The sequence below is a fragment of the Empidonax traillii genome, unplaced genomic scaffold (assembly GCF_003031625.1).
Source record: "Empidonax traillii isolate 1590-97213 ecotype Southwest subspecies unplaced genomic scaffold, ASM303162v1 scaffold231:size1146757, whole genome shotgun sequence".
Lineage (NCBI taxonomy): Eukaryota > Metazoa > Chordata > Aves > Passeriformes > Tyrannidae > Empidonax > Empidonax traillii.
In genome coordinates, this window is record NW_020955424.1 from 9,467 (window position 1) to 25,491 (window position 16,025).

Consider the following 16,025-nt stretch of genomic DNA (forward strand, 5'->3'; position numbering starts at 1 on the left):
TCAGGAAAAGGGTGAGGAAAATCTTGTCTTTCATAGTCTCATAGTTGATAACTGAAGGATGGGGAGAAAAAAAAGAAAAATTCCACTTTACAAGCTGACTTTGAAGGCCACAATTTACACCGGGGAAAGCAAAATAAAACCAAGACAATCCCATTATAATATTGTTTCCCACTCATGCAGAAAAGCAGTGAATCAGTGCCTGTGCTGGAAGGCACTTAGCATTTACCCTGACCCTTAGCTGTGAGCTTTGGTCCTCTTGGCACATAAGTGAAAGAAGACAGCTTCTGCTCTGAAAGACACTCAATTAAAACAACATAAATGGGTTTATATAAGAGTGGCAATGGAGGTGGAAGCTTGTATTTATTCCTTTTAAGTCACTTAAAGATAGGATTTGCTAGCTTTAGAAGCGCTTTTCATCAGCAATGGAAATTGATAGAGATGTGACATTCCAACCTCTTGTGAATTTATGATCCCAGGAAGCCCTTTTAAGTTAGAATCTCCACGACTAGTTTTTATTACTACTCCACATCTCTGAAACAACTTCAGCAGTAAGTATGTAACTGGGATGGGGCAAGGCTTTGGCGCAAACAGTATTTCCTTGCAGTTATCCATGGATTGCTGAAATTCTCTGCAGCTGAGTGGATTTCAGAAAAGCAAAGCATGGAATATAACTATCTAGTTATGAAATATCAATGCAGCATAAAAACTACTTTATTTCCTTTCATATGCACAGGGACTCAATCATACCCAAACACCAAATCAAAGGAGGAAATTTTCAGGAAAAGTAGATACAAATTTTCAGCCTGATTTTCCATACCACATTTTAAACAGATGTAAATAAAAAATATAATCTTGAAAAGATGTTCTTTAACAAAAGCAGAATGCTTCTTTCCACCTCTAAACATGATCTTTCCGTGAGCTCTCCCAGCCTCTACTTGCCCTTTTCAGATTGTCTTCTAAAAAGTACTAAGGGAAAAAAAGCCCCTAAATACATGTTCTTCCTCTTTAGATCTAATTTGATAAAGACTGCCACCCTCCATTCTCTATATGCCTGCTGGTCATGGCCATCACAAAGTTAATATTGTTACCAGAAATGAGCTCAACCTAACTCAAAACATGTGTTTGCCTGTACAACAGCATTTTCGAAAACTTTGCTTATATTTCCCCATCCTCAGTTTTCTATGGTTTGTTTGTTTGAAAACAACATTTGAAATTCAATTACATTTGCTGCAATTCTGAGAAGGGCCCCTGCTTCCTTTTTAAAACAGTTCACAGAGAAAATAAAGTGGGGGCTGTTGAGTAAAAAATCAATCTGCTGCTAGTGCAGCAGTAGAGGCTGGCTTTCCCTTTCCTCCTTTAAGCAGATTTATCTCTTTAAGAATATTTTCTCATGCTCACTTCCAATTAATCTTTTAGTGGAGGGTCCTCTCAGCAGTCAGCAGTAACTGCAGCTGGATCAGAAGATAAGAAAGCAAGAAAATGTCCTGGCTGAAGAGACCCCCCTCCAGCCCAAAAATAACTGATATTTGTGAAAATATGGACAAAGAACCAAACTCTGCCTAGACAGGGTGACTTAAGATATCACACTGCTTTGAGTATTTTTGAATTCTTGTTCTTGTAGACACAGACAACCCTCAGTGTAATCAGCCATTAAAAGGTAGAAGAACATTTTTATTGTTATTATTAGTTCAGATAGAAAGATATAAACACTACGTACCACATTTCTTGATACAAAATTGTCTTCCCTGAAGACAGAGGTTTGCCAGATCTCCAGTGGTTAGAACTGGAGTCTCCACCCTCTTTGTAGGATCATCTTTGGAGTATATAAATAGGTCACTTGACTCTCACCTCCCCATGTGAGTAGCTCTTCCCTCAAGACCTGCTTTAAATCTTCAGTACTACCTGGGGCACAAATAACCCAAGAGTAACAGAACAAATACCTTTTGAAATTTGAGATTCTGATACAATTTTACAGAAATACAGACAAACTGGGACCTGAGGAAGCAGAAACTTATTTAGCTAGTTGTATGACAGGCAGTCATTTGCTCAGTCCAAGGGAATATCATTAAATGTTCACTTATCTCCCTGCTTTCTTTACCACTAAGAAGTCTTCCACAGCTGCAAAGAGCACAAGCCCTCCCTAGGCCATTCTGGATACTGGACTAAGACAATGATAGGCAGAAAGTTCTTGCAAAGTGTCCAGCACCATCCAAAGAGTATTGAGACACTTTTAGGGAGACCCCAAAATTTGGATGAACCTGACATGGAACTTCTTAGTAAGGCTTGGCATGTAGATGTGAGTAGTTTACTCTGTATTAGAAATTTACCTCTAATCAACATGAGAAAGAAAACAAAGAACTGAAATCTTCTAAAATTATGTGAAAAAAAGAGACATAATTAAAACTATAGGCATAAAATGCAAATATTGAATTCCAGTGTAGAATTTAAAAAATTATATTGGATTACTATCACTCTTTATGACAATGGCAAGAAAAAATATGTATAAGAAAATTCTGGTGTTGAATTTTCATCACAGTTTTCATCTACTGAAAAAGTTGCATTTTGATATCATGGGCAGCAAACAGGCAAATAGTTCAGATTGCATTTGGTTGAGACTTTCTTGTTTAAAAATCAAACTGCAAGAAAGATGAAATGTGTAAAGTTAACTTTCCAATTTTATGTTCATAAAGTTTTACATTTATGGGTTCACTTGAGAACAGATGAAAGTTATAAAATACCACAAGACTGGCATGAGTCAACATAATTCTGCATCAAGCACTAGTATGTAAAACATAAATCTGGAGTTTGTGAACCTCAAGGTACTGCAAAATGTGTTTAGCATTTCAATTTTTGCTACCTTATTACTCTAAATAGTACTTTTTGACAATACAGAACTAATTAAAATATATGACTATAAATAAAGACACAGCACTAATCATAACTCTTCATCAAACAAAACACAGATGTTTACATGTTATTCTTGCATATTTTTATGAAGGTAGCACTGCTGGGTAAATATAGATGCCCGAACTTCTCCAATTAAAACCTAGTCTGGAAAAGCTGCCAAATGACAAAAGCAAACATAATGTACTGCATACACACACTTACCAAAAAGACACTTTGCAAATGTTCAGAAGACTTACCTGAATCCAGATCTTTCACTTTTGAAACAATTCTTTGTGAAAACCACGACAATGCAAAACATTTTCAAAAAAAAAGAAAGAAAAAAATTTAGATTTCATTTGTCATTTTTCTGCAAGAAAAGTAAGAAAATGGCAGTTACCCCTAAAATATAATTCCTGTCATAATTCCACTTTTAATACTAAAACCTTTGTCAAGTCTATGCAGGAATATGTAGTGACACAAGATTTGTCAGGAAAGACATTCTCCTTTAAGAAAGCAACTCACAGTCCTGGAAAAAATCACAGAGAAGCTTTGAAGCACTCAAACCTTTTACAAACCTGAAGTGGACACATAAATCTTGAGGTTGCACAGAGGTTGCAAACAATTGCTATGTGTTTAACATAAATATGTTCATCAGAAAATTGTAGTGAACAGACAGGAGGAAGTGATAAGGTTTAAATCTTGCCTTAAAGACAGGGAACTGATGTTAAATATGAACTTGAATGAATAAAATGACTGTTGAAGAAAGTCACAATAGATGATTATCATTTTTTAAACCAGTTGTAAGACAGGGTGACTTGTTGTTTCCTTCAATTTGCATACAGATGAAATTAGAATTTAGGCTAATCAGACCTATCATGTTCTTCTTGGAGGATACAGGAAAGGAGAGGAGGGGAAAGAAGAAGGGAAGATAGGATGTTTTAGGATGTTGTTTTAGTTTGGTTTGGTTTGTTTTAAAAGAGAGAACTAGGTTGTTAACACATTTTGCAAGTCCACCAGTGTTCAAACTATAATTATGCAACATGAATGTCAAGTGCAGACATGACAGTTTATGCTCTCAACACCTGGAACAAGAAGAGGGACAGCTTAGGTGATATACTTCAGGTATCTGCTGAGCTTTCTGTGGGGGCTAAAGGACTGATCCCAAATCCTTTCACTTTGTTAGATATTCCAGGGGCTTAGTTTTTGCCAGTATATTCTCCTGGTTTTACAAACACACAAAATATAAACTTTCAATAACTGAAATAATTCAGCTACAATCAGGACTTCCAGGCAATTTCCTAAATATGACTTATCCTCATGATGGGTACACATAGCCTTACATGTGCAAACTACATAATTGAAAAGAATTATGTATCCTCATTGGGTAAATATAAATTTGTAATATTAGATCTGGAAGAGGTCTCTTGCCAGTTCTGCGGCCTTCATTTGAGGTTTTTTTACAGAGTACTAAATTATTGCTTTTATCACTTGGAATAGATAGAAATGTTTATAAAATACGTAGTTTGTAATTTGAAACAAATATTAAAAAATATAGTTTATCTATTTAATGAAATTATATAGAAATAGATTATAAAGTATAAAATAAGTTGTTCTGAGTCTTGTCTTTATAGTGACATGTCTGGCTTAGAATAATCAATGCCTAATTAGCACTGGAATGAAAGACAAAACCATATCCAGAAAAAATTAAATACAAGCTTCCATTTTTCAATTTAACAAATGCATATTGTGGCTTCATTTTCAGCAAATGCTAAAACAGAATTGAGTTTTTATGTATGCATGATATTTTGAGACTTAGAAATCCCCAATGAATCCACCTGGATAAGCCAATGGTCAAAGCAGTCTGAAAGACTCTGGATGATCCAGGAGTTATCACCACTCTGAGCATGATGTTGTGGCACTGGCTGAAAACACTTCTCACATTGGGCACAAAAATGGCAATCTAAGGATGCCAAGCTTGCAAAGGTAAAAAGTGTCAGGCATGGCTCTGCCTAAAATTTCATTTTTGGTGTGTTGACTCTTCACTCTCTCCTCTACCTTGCAATATGTGGGACTGTTTAATCTGCCAGTGGTGCAACCATAGTTCAGTAAAAAAATGAAGAGCTCTCTGCAGATAACTCTGCTTCCACAAGATTTGCTCTAAAACTTGAAGAGTGCCACAGTAGTTAAAATGACCATTCATATGCTTAGCTAGGCACGTGTCTGATTTTATAGAGCTTATTTAATTTTCTAAATCACTTTGGGGCATAAGCTGGTAAAAATGCAAGAAATTCATATAATGAAAATAAAATTTTATGCCTAGGAAAAATGCCAAGATTCATAACCATTCCCCCAGTTAAATTCTAGTTTGCCTGATTTTCTGAATTAAGCGGTGGTAATTATGTGCCTAATATGCATTCCTAGTTAACATGCTTGTCTCTATAAATTCAGTAATTGCTTATTCAAACAAGGCAACAGGCATGTAACACATAATTGGCGTGCACAATTACCTCATTTGCATCAGCAGTCACTGTAATTTCATGTCACACTGATTATGTGTGAAATCATGAGAGTATTTTGGAAGACATTTGAAACCCAAATGCAAAACAGAAGCACAACATAAGTTTCTAAGTCAATAATCTTTTCCTTCCACCTTTAAAAAAATGTTCTCCTTCCATGGTGTTATTCTACATTCTTGTGCATTTACTTGTGTTTTTCTATTTATTTTTACTTTCCTTAACTCACTGTCTTTTAATCAGGTCTGTAGAAGACTGTAAACAATTATTCCCATGACAGGGATGAAGCTTCTGTGTCCTACTGTGCCAGTTAAAGGGTGTTTATGTTCCTTCATGTGTGTTCAAAGAGGCCTAACATTTTCAGTAAGCAATGACTGAACAGTTTTCCACCAAGACATGACTACCTTCTGAAAATATTTTTCTAAACAAAATTTATATTCTTGAGGATTGTGTGTTTGGCCCTCCCAATTACTGACATTCTTATTGCTATTTTTTATAAAACCAATTTAAATATTTTATTTTATTGATTTAATTTTAAATATTTAAAATTGTTTTATTGAGATTGTAATTTAATTTTTTCATTCATTGAAATCAGAACTTTGGAGAAAAAGCTTCCAGAAGCTTTACAGTTGATGATTTAAATACTTTAATAATTTCTATAGATATATGTTTAAATATTCTTTTTCACATTGTTTGTTTGCTAAATGAATAAATACATTAACTTAGAAAACCAAACCAAACCAAATCAAAACCGAATCCCTTATAGATGGAAGGAATTAAAGGAAACTGAGTTTCATTTTCATTGTAGATGCAACCCAATGAAAGCAGAGCACTAGAGTAATTGAAAAGGTGAAACACAGGTATCCGTAGCTTTGCTGGTGTTGCTAGGAAGGGACTATACATGTCTTTATTTATTTATCTGTTTATTTAGGAGGCATACATACAGATGTGCATGTGCGTGTGCGCACACACACACACATACATGCTCAAAAGCATCAAAACACATGGAAAGAACTCAGTCTTTAATAGTAAAACCTAAGGAGAAACATCCCCTGAGCTGGAAGACAGAGACAGGGAACAGAATGAAGCCCCCATGATCCAGGAAAAAGTGGCCATGAGCAACAGAGCCCAAAGCCAGGTTACACTGTTGGCTTGTTTTCCTCTTGTGCTTCCTGCAAGACCCAAATAACTTTATTATGTGTGTTTGTAAATTAAAAAGTGCCTTGTCCCTGACACAAGATGGAAAGATGGGTGTGTAGTTCAGGATGCCTGAAAAGATCAGATTTTTCATATATAGGGGACACAATTTCTTGCGTAAGTTTTAAAAAGTGGTCATTTTACATATTTCATTTGTTAGAAAATCTTACTTTTGTTATTTGAGTTAATTTATATCAAGCCTGGCTGGCTTATGAACCAAATTTTCAGGAGTTCTCACTTACTAAAATCCCATTGAGACCCATCAGAGTCCAAACCTACTTGCATTTAGCTTGCCAAATGCTGGAGGCTTTCCCAGCTATTGCTTGTCTTTGGAACATGATTTCTCTTGATCCCCCCAGCAATGACAGCTCTCACACCAGCCTACTGCCGTAGAGGAAGCTCTGCTCCTTCTTGGACAGCCTCAAGCAATGCTTCAGAATGCTGGGCACTTGTGAGGGTGCCTCGTCTGCTCTGTTTTAAGAATCACAGCAGGCTTTCATGAAAAGTACTTGCTGTTAGATTGAAATCACCCTTCATAAAATATAGGCAAAGTAAATGTGGAAATATGCCTGTTCTGGGGGGTACATTCAAAATAGATGATGCTAAAAGAATTGGGTGAAGAAGTGAAGAAAATAAGCAATATGATCTTCCTAGAGCAAGAACAGAATTTAAAGATCTTGTTTATCTCCCTTTTCAGATTACATGCTGTAGGTGACTCCTTGGGCTGTGAGATCAGGGATCTCTGCTTCCTGCTTGCTGCTCAGTGCAGATACAAATCTTCAGAGCAAACCTTTTCTAGATAAACTGTAACAGCAAATCTATAGCTCTTCTCAGGGTCCTCCAAAGTTTTAGTATAATTCAAAATCCCTTCCCAAGGTTTATACTCTAGCAAAGCCCATTAGTGTTCAACATTCTGGAGAAGTAAGGACATTTGCCATCTGTAGCTACTTGGGCAGTGCATTGTGCTATTTGCCCAAAAGTATGTTTGTATTTCCTTGACTCAATAAGGGGTCCAAGTCCACCACTGTGACTGAGGTGTACCTTGCTCCTGATAGCAATATCAGCATAAGGAGATTCCCCTTCACAGTCCATTGCTCTCATATTCTGATTCCTGCACTGCCCTGTAACTGACCTAAAATACTTGTTGATCTTAATCTTTATTTAAATTAACTCAATACTTGATTTCAAGATCAAGGGAATGTTATTCAAAATATCTTTGATGTCATCCTATTTTGTGCAAAATATAAACCTGAGCATTAAAATATATTCAAATAGTGATTGCAGTCTGTAACATCTTTAGGACAGTGCCAACAACAATGGTGGAATGTGGGAGTTTTCAGGAACAGAAAGTTCAGTTGATTCATGAGAGATTTAATCTACTATGAAAATTAGAATAAACTGTTTGGTGTATCACAGGTTCACAGGGCTCAAGTCCAAGTACCAGCTTTGCAGATATTTCTGTGATTGAATTTAGGCATGTTAGAGGTGAAAAGAGATGATTCTCCATCAAAGTCCACGTGGGAAAAAAAATGTCATGATATGAGAAAGCAAATAAAAATTCTCAATAAGAAAATACCGACGGAGATCAACTCTAGTTCAAAAAATAAAAACCTATATTCCTGGAATCCCCTGCTCAGTAGTTTCAGAAGAATGGAATTGCTAGTATACTTTAATTTTTGGACAGTTTATTCTTGTGAAGATTCTTTCTTACCTAAAAAAAATGTAGAAGTAAATGCAATAATCTGGCAAAAGAAATCAGTGTGGTACCTGCATATTCAAAACAAATACCTGAGACAAAGATTAAAATGCTTTCCAAAGATGAGAATCTGCAGCCATCTGAGTACATCTGAGATCACTGACTACTGAATCTAGCATTATTTTACACTGACATGTTATTTTTCTTTTTCTAAATATATTTTTTTCTAGATGTCACAAATATTTGGTGTTGAGCACAGACAGTATGTGTGGAAAGCACTTAGCCTATTTCAACACACCCTGCACTTGGCAAGCTGCTGAAAAAAACAACAGCATTTAATATCATCAATGAGTAAAATGTGGTGATTTTAGTTTTTTCAACGTAAGTCAGTGAATATTGGAACTGGATCCCAATTTCTTGAAATGAACTGCTTGCTGGAAGGTTATGAACATTTGTTTGCTATTGCTGTAGCTTGCACCATTGCAGCCCCACAAGAGGCTGCAGGAACAGTCTGTCACTTGGCCTTCTTCAATGGAAAACCCAAACAGCTGTAAACAAAAAATATACATATTTCAATAATCTAATTTGACTCAGAATATCAAATTTGGCACCCATCAGCAGAAAAATTCAACAACTGCATTTAGTCATAATACTGAAAGCAATTGCATTCATATAAAACTAAAAGTAGTATGGAAAAAAGATAATTCTTAATGTTCTTATCTTATTTTCAGTATCTCCTATATTACTGCATGTGCAGATGCTTCTCCGGAAGAGCTCTTAAACTGAATCCTTATCTCCTCCCCATCACTGTCTGCAGCAGTCAGGGGAGGAGGGGGAGGGAAGCCAGCTGGAAATCCCAGGGTGCACTTCATGGAATTTCCTGACCCTTTGGCACTCACCAGTACATGCAGGATCCTTCAGCACCTTACAAGAACACCAACATTAAATCAGTGTCTGCCTGGTGCCCTGTCTTTTTTGTGCCCTCGCGATAACCCACATGTTGCAGGCAAAACCTTTTTGGCTGTCACCTGTTTCCTTTGCAGGCTCATCCCTCGCACATCACCCTTGGGGATGAGTAACCATTCTCAGCAAACACAGAAGCAAATCAAGACCAGATCTTATTCCTTCTCTCCCTTACACTTTCTAATATCTTAACTTCCACTGAAGTTAAGTTTCAAATGAGCTCACTAAATGAGAACTGAATGCCATTATGGGCTCCAGAAGTTGAAATTATGACAGTGGTAGCCATGAATCTCTGCAATAAATTGATCAATACACAGTTGCCTTATGTGTGGGGCATGAAAGTTTAGTTTCAGAAACAATGCTATTTCTCTCACGACTTGAAAGGTGCACCAGAATTTTGGTAAAGCAACCCCAGCTGTTGAGTAACTTATGATCCAGTCTTGAAATAGTCCATTCATGCTGTGGTTTCTAAGAGGTGTTTTACCACATTGCTTTGCATGTTTTGTTGAACATAGTCCAAAATAGTTTAATCACAGAAAGATAAAATAGTACCCTGACTTATTCCTGATGTGGTCTTCTGTCCACTCCACTCAGCAGGTGAGGGTTTGGGGAGAAATGAGACACATGGGATGAAATAGGTTTATAGTGGGAGAAGGAAAGATTGCTAGGTTTTTATTGGCTCCATGATTTGTTCTTTCTTTTTAGCAATATAAACACCAGTAACTGGTTTGAGGATTCTTATTGTCTCCCCTGTTTTACTTTATTTTTAAAATGAGGGGAAGATACATAGACAGAAGGATGTACTCACTTTAGTAAAACATGATTTCTTCTAGAAATTAATTCCTAAATGAATATTTAGGTTTTTTCTTCTCTCATGTAATGTGTCATAGTTTCCTACCTATTATTGCTTATGCCTTCTTTAATAAGTCAGACTTTTTTCCCATACATACGTTCACAGTCATTTCAGGTTGCATTCCTCTCAGTTTCTTTATCATTTTAGGATATGGGAATAAAGTCCCTTGCCTACAGTGCAAGATTGTTCCTGGATGACAGGAGTTCCACCTTTTACCACAAAAGAACAAGACTGTGTTGGGTATTCTGCAAAGAAATGTGCCAAAGTATTGGAAATTTCAAAAATAGGTCAAAATACGGGAGATGGAAGCAGCAGACTTCTTCAAAGGAGAGTAACTGAAAGTCACAGAAGTTATTTTTACCCTCTAATCTGTCCTTACTACAGGACTGTAGTAATGTAATTATGTATTTTATTGATTATTATTGTATATCATTAAATCTTGAGGTTCCTAATCTTACATAATCTTAAGGGATATGTTGTTCAAGAAAGTGCTCACTAACCTGGTCTTTATCTGTAAAGGCTGAGTGTTCTTGGCTCCAGACTTTTCTGCTGGTGTCAAAGCCTAGTTTGGTCTTGTTAGTAAAGACTGAAGTATAGAAGGTGCATTTTCTGCGTCTTTTCCGTCATCAAGCTCCCTGCCTCATTCAGCAGCGAGTCCATGTCTTCCTTAGTTTTCCTTTTACTATTTTAGGTACTTGTGGATCCTTTCTTATTGCCTTTCACGTCCCTTAACAGATTCAACTCCATGTTGGCCTTGATTTTCCTAAACCTGTCCCTGCAAGGTCAACCAGATGCCACCTCCTGCGTTCTTCCTTTTCATGTCTGATTTCTGATAGGAACTCCTTGCCCATCCATGCAGGCCACTTGCCATCTTTGCTTGTTTTTTCCCCTTCATTGCTTTCCTGTAATTCTTAAAAAATTCTAGGAAAGGCCAAGTCATGATGATAAAAGGAAAGACCAGCAAGTGACACTTTCTGAAGTGTTTGAACAAGAGTGTGAATTTAGGAATGACAGGGATGCTTGAGAATTACTCCCCATAGCTTTTCCCATGGGTAGAAGAAGGGTCCAGAGTGTACAGCAGAGATCTTTACATATGCACTTTGTAGCTAATTAAAACAGATTCAGGGTCTTCTGTCAAAACAATGGGCTGCACTGTGTCAAGTTGACTAAACTGATTTGTCATGGGGTGATGAGACTCACTATTTTAGATAAACGGGTCACTCTTCCCTTTATTCCACTCATTCAAAGCACACTGATATTGCTCCTGTCAAGGCTAAAAATTACAAGGGATCATCACTGCAAAAAAAAAAAAAAAAAAAAGAGGTAATCCCTGTTATTTGATGGGGCTTTATGTGGAATCTGTTACCAAGGCCATGAATAAGTAAGCAACATTAAATGAAAGTTATTCACTGGCTATTAATTGTTTTTGTTCTAAGTGAAGGAAAAAGTAAACTGAGAAAATTTGCTTTGCTGAACTATGCTGTGATCAAAGACCCATTTAACACCACCAATGAAATAATAGAAAGGGAAATAAAAAAGAGGAAGGAAGCTGAGGAAAGTCAGTGAGGGTGCTGGAGATTGCAGCTGGTAAGTGCAACCACCAAAGAGCTGCTGTTATGGGTGGAGGAGCTGGCAGAGGGCCAAGAGCTGTTTGTGCGGTTTTGATGCAAAATGAAGTCAAAAGGGCTTCCTTTAATTCACCTGCGTTACTTGCATTGTCCTCATCATCTGTGTGTCTTGCTAAGAATTTTCTCTACTGGTAGTCATCATCAGAAACCCTGGGTGCTGATTTTCAGCTCACCCTCATCCTTTGCTTTCCCTGTTCCTGCATGAAGTTGCACTGTTAGGATGGATCTTATTTGCTCAGGCCAAATTGCACTGTGTATGAGCCCTGAAGAGGGGACACATTGTGACAGTGCTCTGTCCTTGTCCTCTTGGGAGCAATGACCAACAGGATACGGGCAAGTTAATCAACCACACTCCTGCAGGCAGGCAGGCAGGCAGAAAAAAATCCTTGGGAAGAACAGATCCCGTGGCTCACAGGCAACTTTCCAGTGCTCGGACTGGGCTCATGAAAAAAATCAAACCAGGTAATTAGGGATGGCTTTCAGTAAGCAGAACCTGAGGCAGGTGACTGGACTAGTGTCCGCCTGCAAGGGGGAAGGTGGGAAGTGCCTAGGTCCTCTGTCCTTCAAGTGCCAAATCTAATGCTTCTCTCAGCAGTACCAAAAATAGTTTGACAGTGCCTCAGCTTTATGCAAGTAGTTTGTTTAACCCAGCTGTTGCTTCTTTTTGTATTCCCCAAGACTTGAGGCCTAGGTTTGGATTCAGAAGTCATAAAAAAGAGAAATTTTGTTTGACTTCAAGAGGCCCTCAGTATCTGAAAAAGAAGTTGAGACTGGTGGGAGGTATGATTACTTGTAATTCCAAAAGCCTTCCAGTATGGTAGAAGGAAATGGTGAGTGAAAATGCACTGTTGTCACTTGAGAATTAGACCTTGTTTTAGATGAAGTGTCTCAAAATCAGAGTAATTATAATCCAGAGGGTATTTTAGATATCTTTTCTTTTTTTATATTATCTTCCCATACCCCTTTCCTCCAAAGAATAAACTGCTTTAGAAAGTCTGCAATCCAGGGTGTTTTACCTGTATGAAAAGCAAACAGGGACAAATTCAGCTCCACCACACTCACATACTCTGTAAGAAAAGGTGAGACACATTTTTTGGAAGGAAAATATATTTTTAACCTAAACAGGGACATAGGGGATTTGCCATGTCCTGGGGAACCAAAGGATTTGGGATCTTTGCCTTTGTTTGTTTGTCTCACTGGCTTTTGTGATGCTGACTGTGGAAACTGTGAGCAACTTCAGCTTTCCATTATCCATTATCTATCACCTATGACCTAGTTTAGTATTTCACTCGTGTTGCTTGTTATTCTAGTTCCAGGAATTAATGCCTCCCTGGAGGAACTTGATCAAAGCAGGGGCTAGACAGTTAACAGAACACTGTATGTGTGTCAGACAGTCGCGCTGGGGTTTCCAAGAATCACTGAGATTTGAGTGGGTCTTCCTGGGACATGCAATGGATAAGAGAGTGAAAGTAGCCAACCAAAGAAAAATAAATAGCCAGATACAAAACTGATATCACGTTACCTAGCCAGAGACTTTGAGTATGTGAAAAGCTGAAAAGGGTCTCATCTGACAAACAGTACTGCTAGGTAAAAAGGACAGTCAACATTTTAGGAAAAGCTCTGAGAGGAATGAAAACAAGTCTAAAAAGAAATTCTGGCAGCAAATTTGGGTATATTCCCAGCCATGATCCAGCTTCCTACCGAGTACTATGTGTTGCAGACAAAGCTTCTACTCTCCCTCACTGAGACATTGGAAGCAAAATGTAGTCCAGGGGTCTCTGGCAGGCAGTATGATGTGTGTGACCAGGGCACTTTGCATGTAGCTTGACTGAGCTGTTCTGCCCAAGACTTCCCCTTCATGAGAAGGTTGCTGTGCTTTTTCTGATGCAAGCACAGAAAAAGCTTGATACCTGCTGGGAAAAAGAAATGGAACTGAGAACTGGCTGAAAAGCAGATCTCAGAGCATTATAATCAGTGCCATAGGATCTAGTTGGAGACCTGTCATTAGTGGTGTCCCCCGAGGTTCAATATTGGGCCCAGTACTGTTTAACTTATTCATCAGTGGCTTGGATGAAGGGGCAGATGCCTCCTCAGCAAGTTCACTGATGACACAAACCTGGAAGGAGTGGCTGATACCTTAGAGGGTTGTGCAGCCCTTCAGAAGGACCCTGGAGAGATGGAGAGAGAACTTCCTGAAACTCAGCAAAGGCAAATACCATGCCCTGCACCTGGGAAGGTGAGTAATTCTGGGTACCTGTACAGGACAGGGGCCTACCTGCTGGAAAACAGCCCTGTGGTGAAGGATATGGGGGTCCTGCTGGACAACCGGCTGTCCATGAGCCAACAGTGTGCCCTTGGAGCCAAGGCTAATGGTATTCTGGGGTGCATCAGGATGAATATGGCCAACAGGTCAAGTGAGGTGATCCCACCACTATCCTCAGCCCTATTGAGGCCCATCTAGAGTGCTGTGTCCAGTTCTGGGCTCCTCAATAGAAGAGAAACACGGAGCTCCTGGGCAGGTGCAGTGGAGGGTGACAAAAGTGATTAAGGGACTGGAGCATCTCTTGTTTGAGGAAAAGTTGAGAGAGTTGCTCTTATTCAGTCTCAAGAAGAGGCAGCTGAGAGAGGACCTCATCAATGTCCATAAGTATCTGAAGGGAGGGTGTCAAGAAGATGGTGACAGGCTCTTCTTAGTGGTGACAAGCAATAGGACAAGGGAGAACAGTCAGAAACTGATGCACCGTAAGCTCCACCTGAATATGAGGAAGAACATATTTACTGTGCAGGTGACTGAGAACTGGAACAGATTGCTCAGAGAGGTTGTGGAGTTTTCCTCACTGGAGATGTTCAAGAACCCTCTGGGTGGAATCCTGTGCCATGTGCTCTAGAATGGCCCTCCTTGAGCAGGGAGGTTGGACCAGATGCCCCACTGTGGTTCCTTCCAACCATTTAAAAGCATTCTGTGATTTTATGTGGTCAAACCTATGCACAGCAACCTGGTCCTTGTTTGGATCAGGTCTGCAGTCACCTCTGATTGATACAGCTTTGAGAAGATAAAGCTAACAAGATTAATACTCATATTCTGAGGAATTAACTTTTTGTAGAGTTTATTTATTTTGTTTTGTTATATAGTGTAAAGAAGGTCCTGCACTTCTGATTTATCTGTAGTTAGGTATCTGTGAATTTTTTATTTCCTGTAGTCATTTCCTCCAGTTCCCTCCAGCCTCTGGTGTAAAGTGATCAAACAGTAAATCCAGAAATTACAATTACTCATCTCTTCATAGTCTGTTGTGTCACTCCAGCCATGAGACTCATCTTTCAAGCCTGTTCAGTGATCATCACACTGGGCAACCTTGTGGCTTCTCAGTCACAATTTTCTGGTAAGTTTAAATCCAAGTTATTTATTTAAGAAATTGATATATTAGCTAGCAGTATTTCTGTGTGTACTTTACCTCATGTGTTACAATATCCAGTATTTTTTGATGAAAATAGTGTACAAAAGAAAAAAATCATATCCAGCAGAAATGACAGTGGATTCTTAAGAACAAAATAAATGTAATAACATATTTCTATGAAGGTTTTCTAATTAAAAATGAAGGCAGATCTTGCTAAAGTTGTGTCTGTTCTTTAAGCATGACTACTTACTTTCTAAGGCATATATTATAAGAATGCAGATTTCATCCAAGAAAGATTAGCCTTCACATTCAACAAACATTGGATAGAACACAGCCCAGGTAAGACTTCCATGCTTCATACCCTGAAAGAATGAACACTATGGGAAAATACCAAGAACAACTTCTTCCTGAGAAAGTATCCAGATAAAAATATTACTAACAAGTGACTCAGTTTGATGGATTCTAAGATTATGTCTGCAAATTTATATAAAGAACTCTCCCTTTCTGTTTTGTTACTGTTCTTGAAAAGAGGTTTTCTATTCAGTCTCTGTCCTGGGCATTCAATTCAGCAGCCATGTGCATGATGAGTTGCACTTTTGCATAAATTTGTTCCTATTAAAAAAATGAAACTGTTCTTCATAGATCAGTAGTATTGAGAGTAAATAAAAACTGTAGGTTCAGATCTGGGTCTTGTTTTCCAGTAGTTTCTGTACAGCGTGCTGCAGTATGTGGAAGTTCAACATGTGGTTACTTATCAGGTTTCATCAGTGTAAGGAAATCAAAAGTGGTTTTTCTTCTTTGTTATGTATCAATGAGGTTGCAACTGTTCCAATACATGCATGTTCCATTCTGTTATCTTTGCAGATTGACATTCTGCCTTTCCTTTTTCTTTTT

General features: G+C 38.1%; 1 protein-coding gene across 3 annotated transcripts in view; it reads left to right on the forward strand.

The window, feature by feature from the left end:
• Positions 1-12,105: 12,105 nt before the first annotated feature.
• Positions 12,106-16,025, forward strand: part of CRLF2 (cytokine receptor like factor 2) — a 19,245-nt gene continuing 15,325 nt past the window's right edge. The window contains exons 1-3 of one of the 3 annotated variants that reach the window (XM_027888113.1): positions 12,106-12,198; positions 12,415-12,566; positions 14,937-15,116. In XM_027888113.1, coding sequence (XP_027743914.1) covers positions 15,041-15,116 — 76 coding nt within the window. In that variant the 5' untranslated portion in view covers positions 12,106-12,198; positions 12,415-12,566; positions 14,937-15,040. The remainder of the gene's footprint in view (positions 12,199-12,414; positions 12,567-14,936; positions 15,117-16,025) is intronic. The other 2 variants (XM_027888111.1, XM_027888112.1) reach the window with 2 other exon arrangements.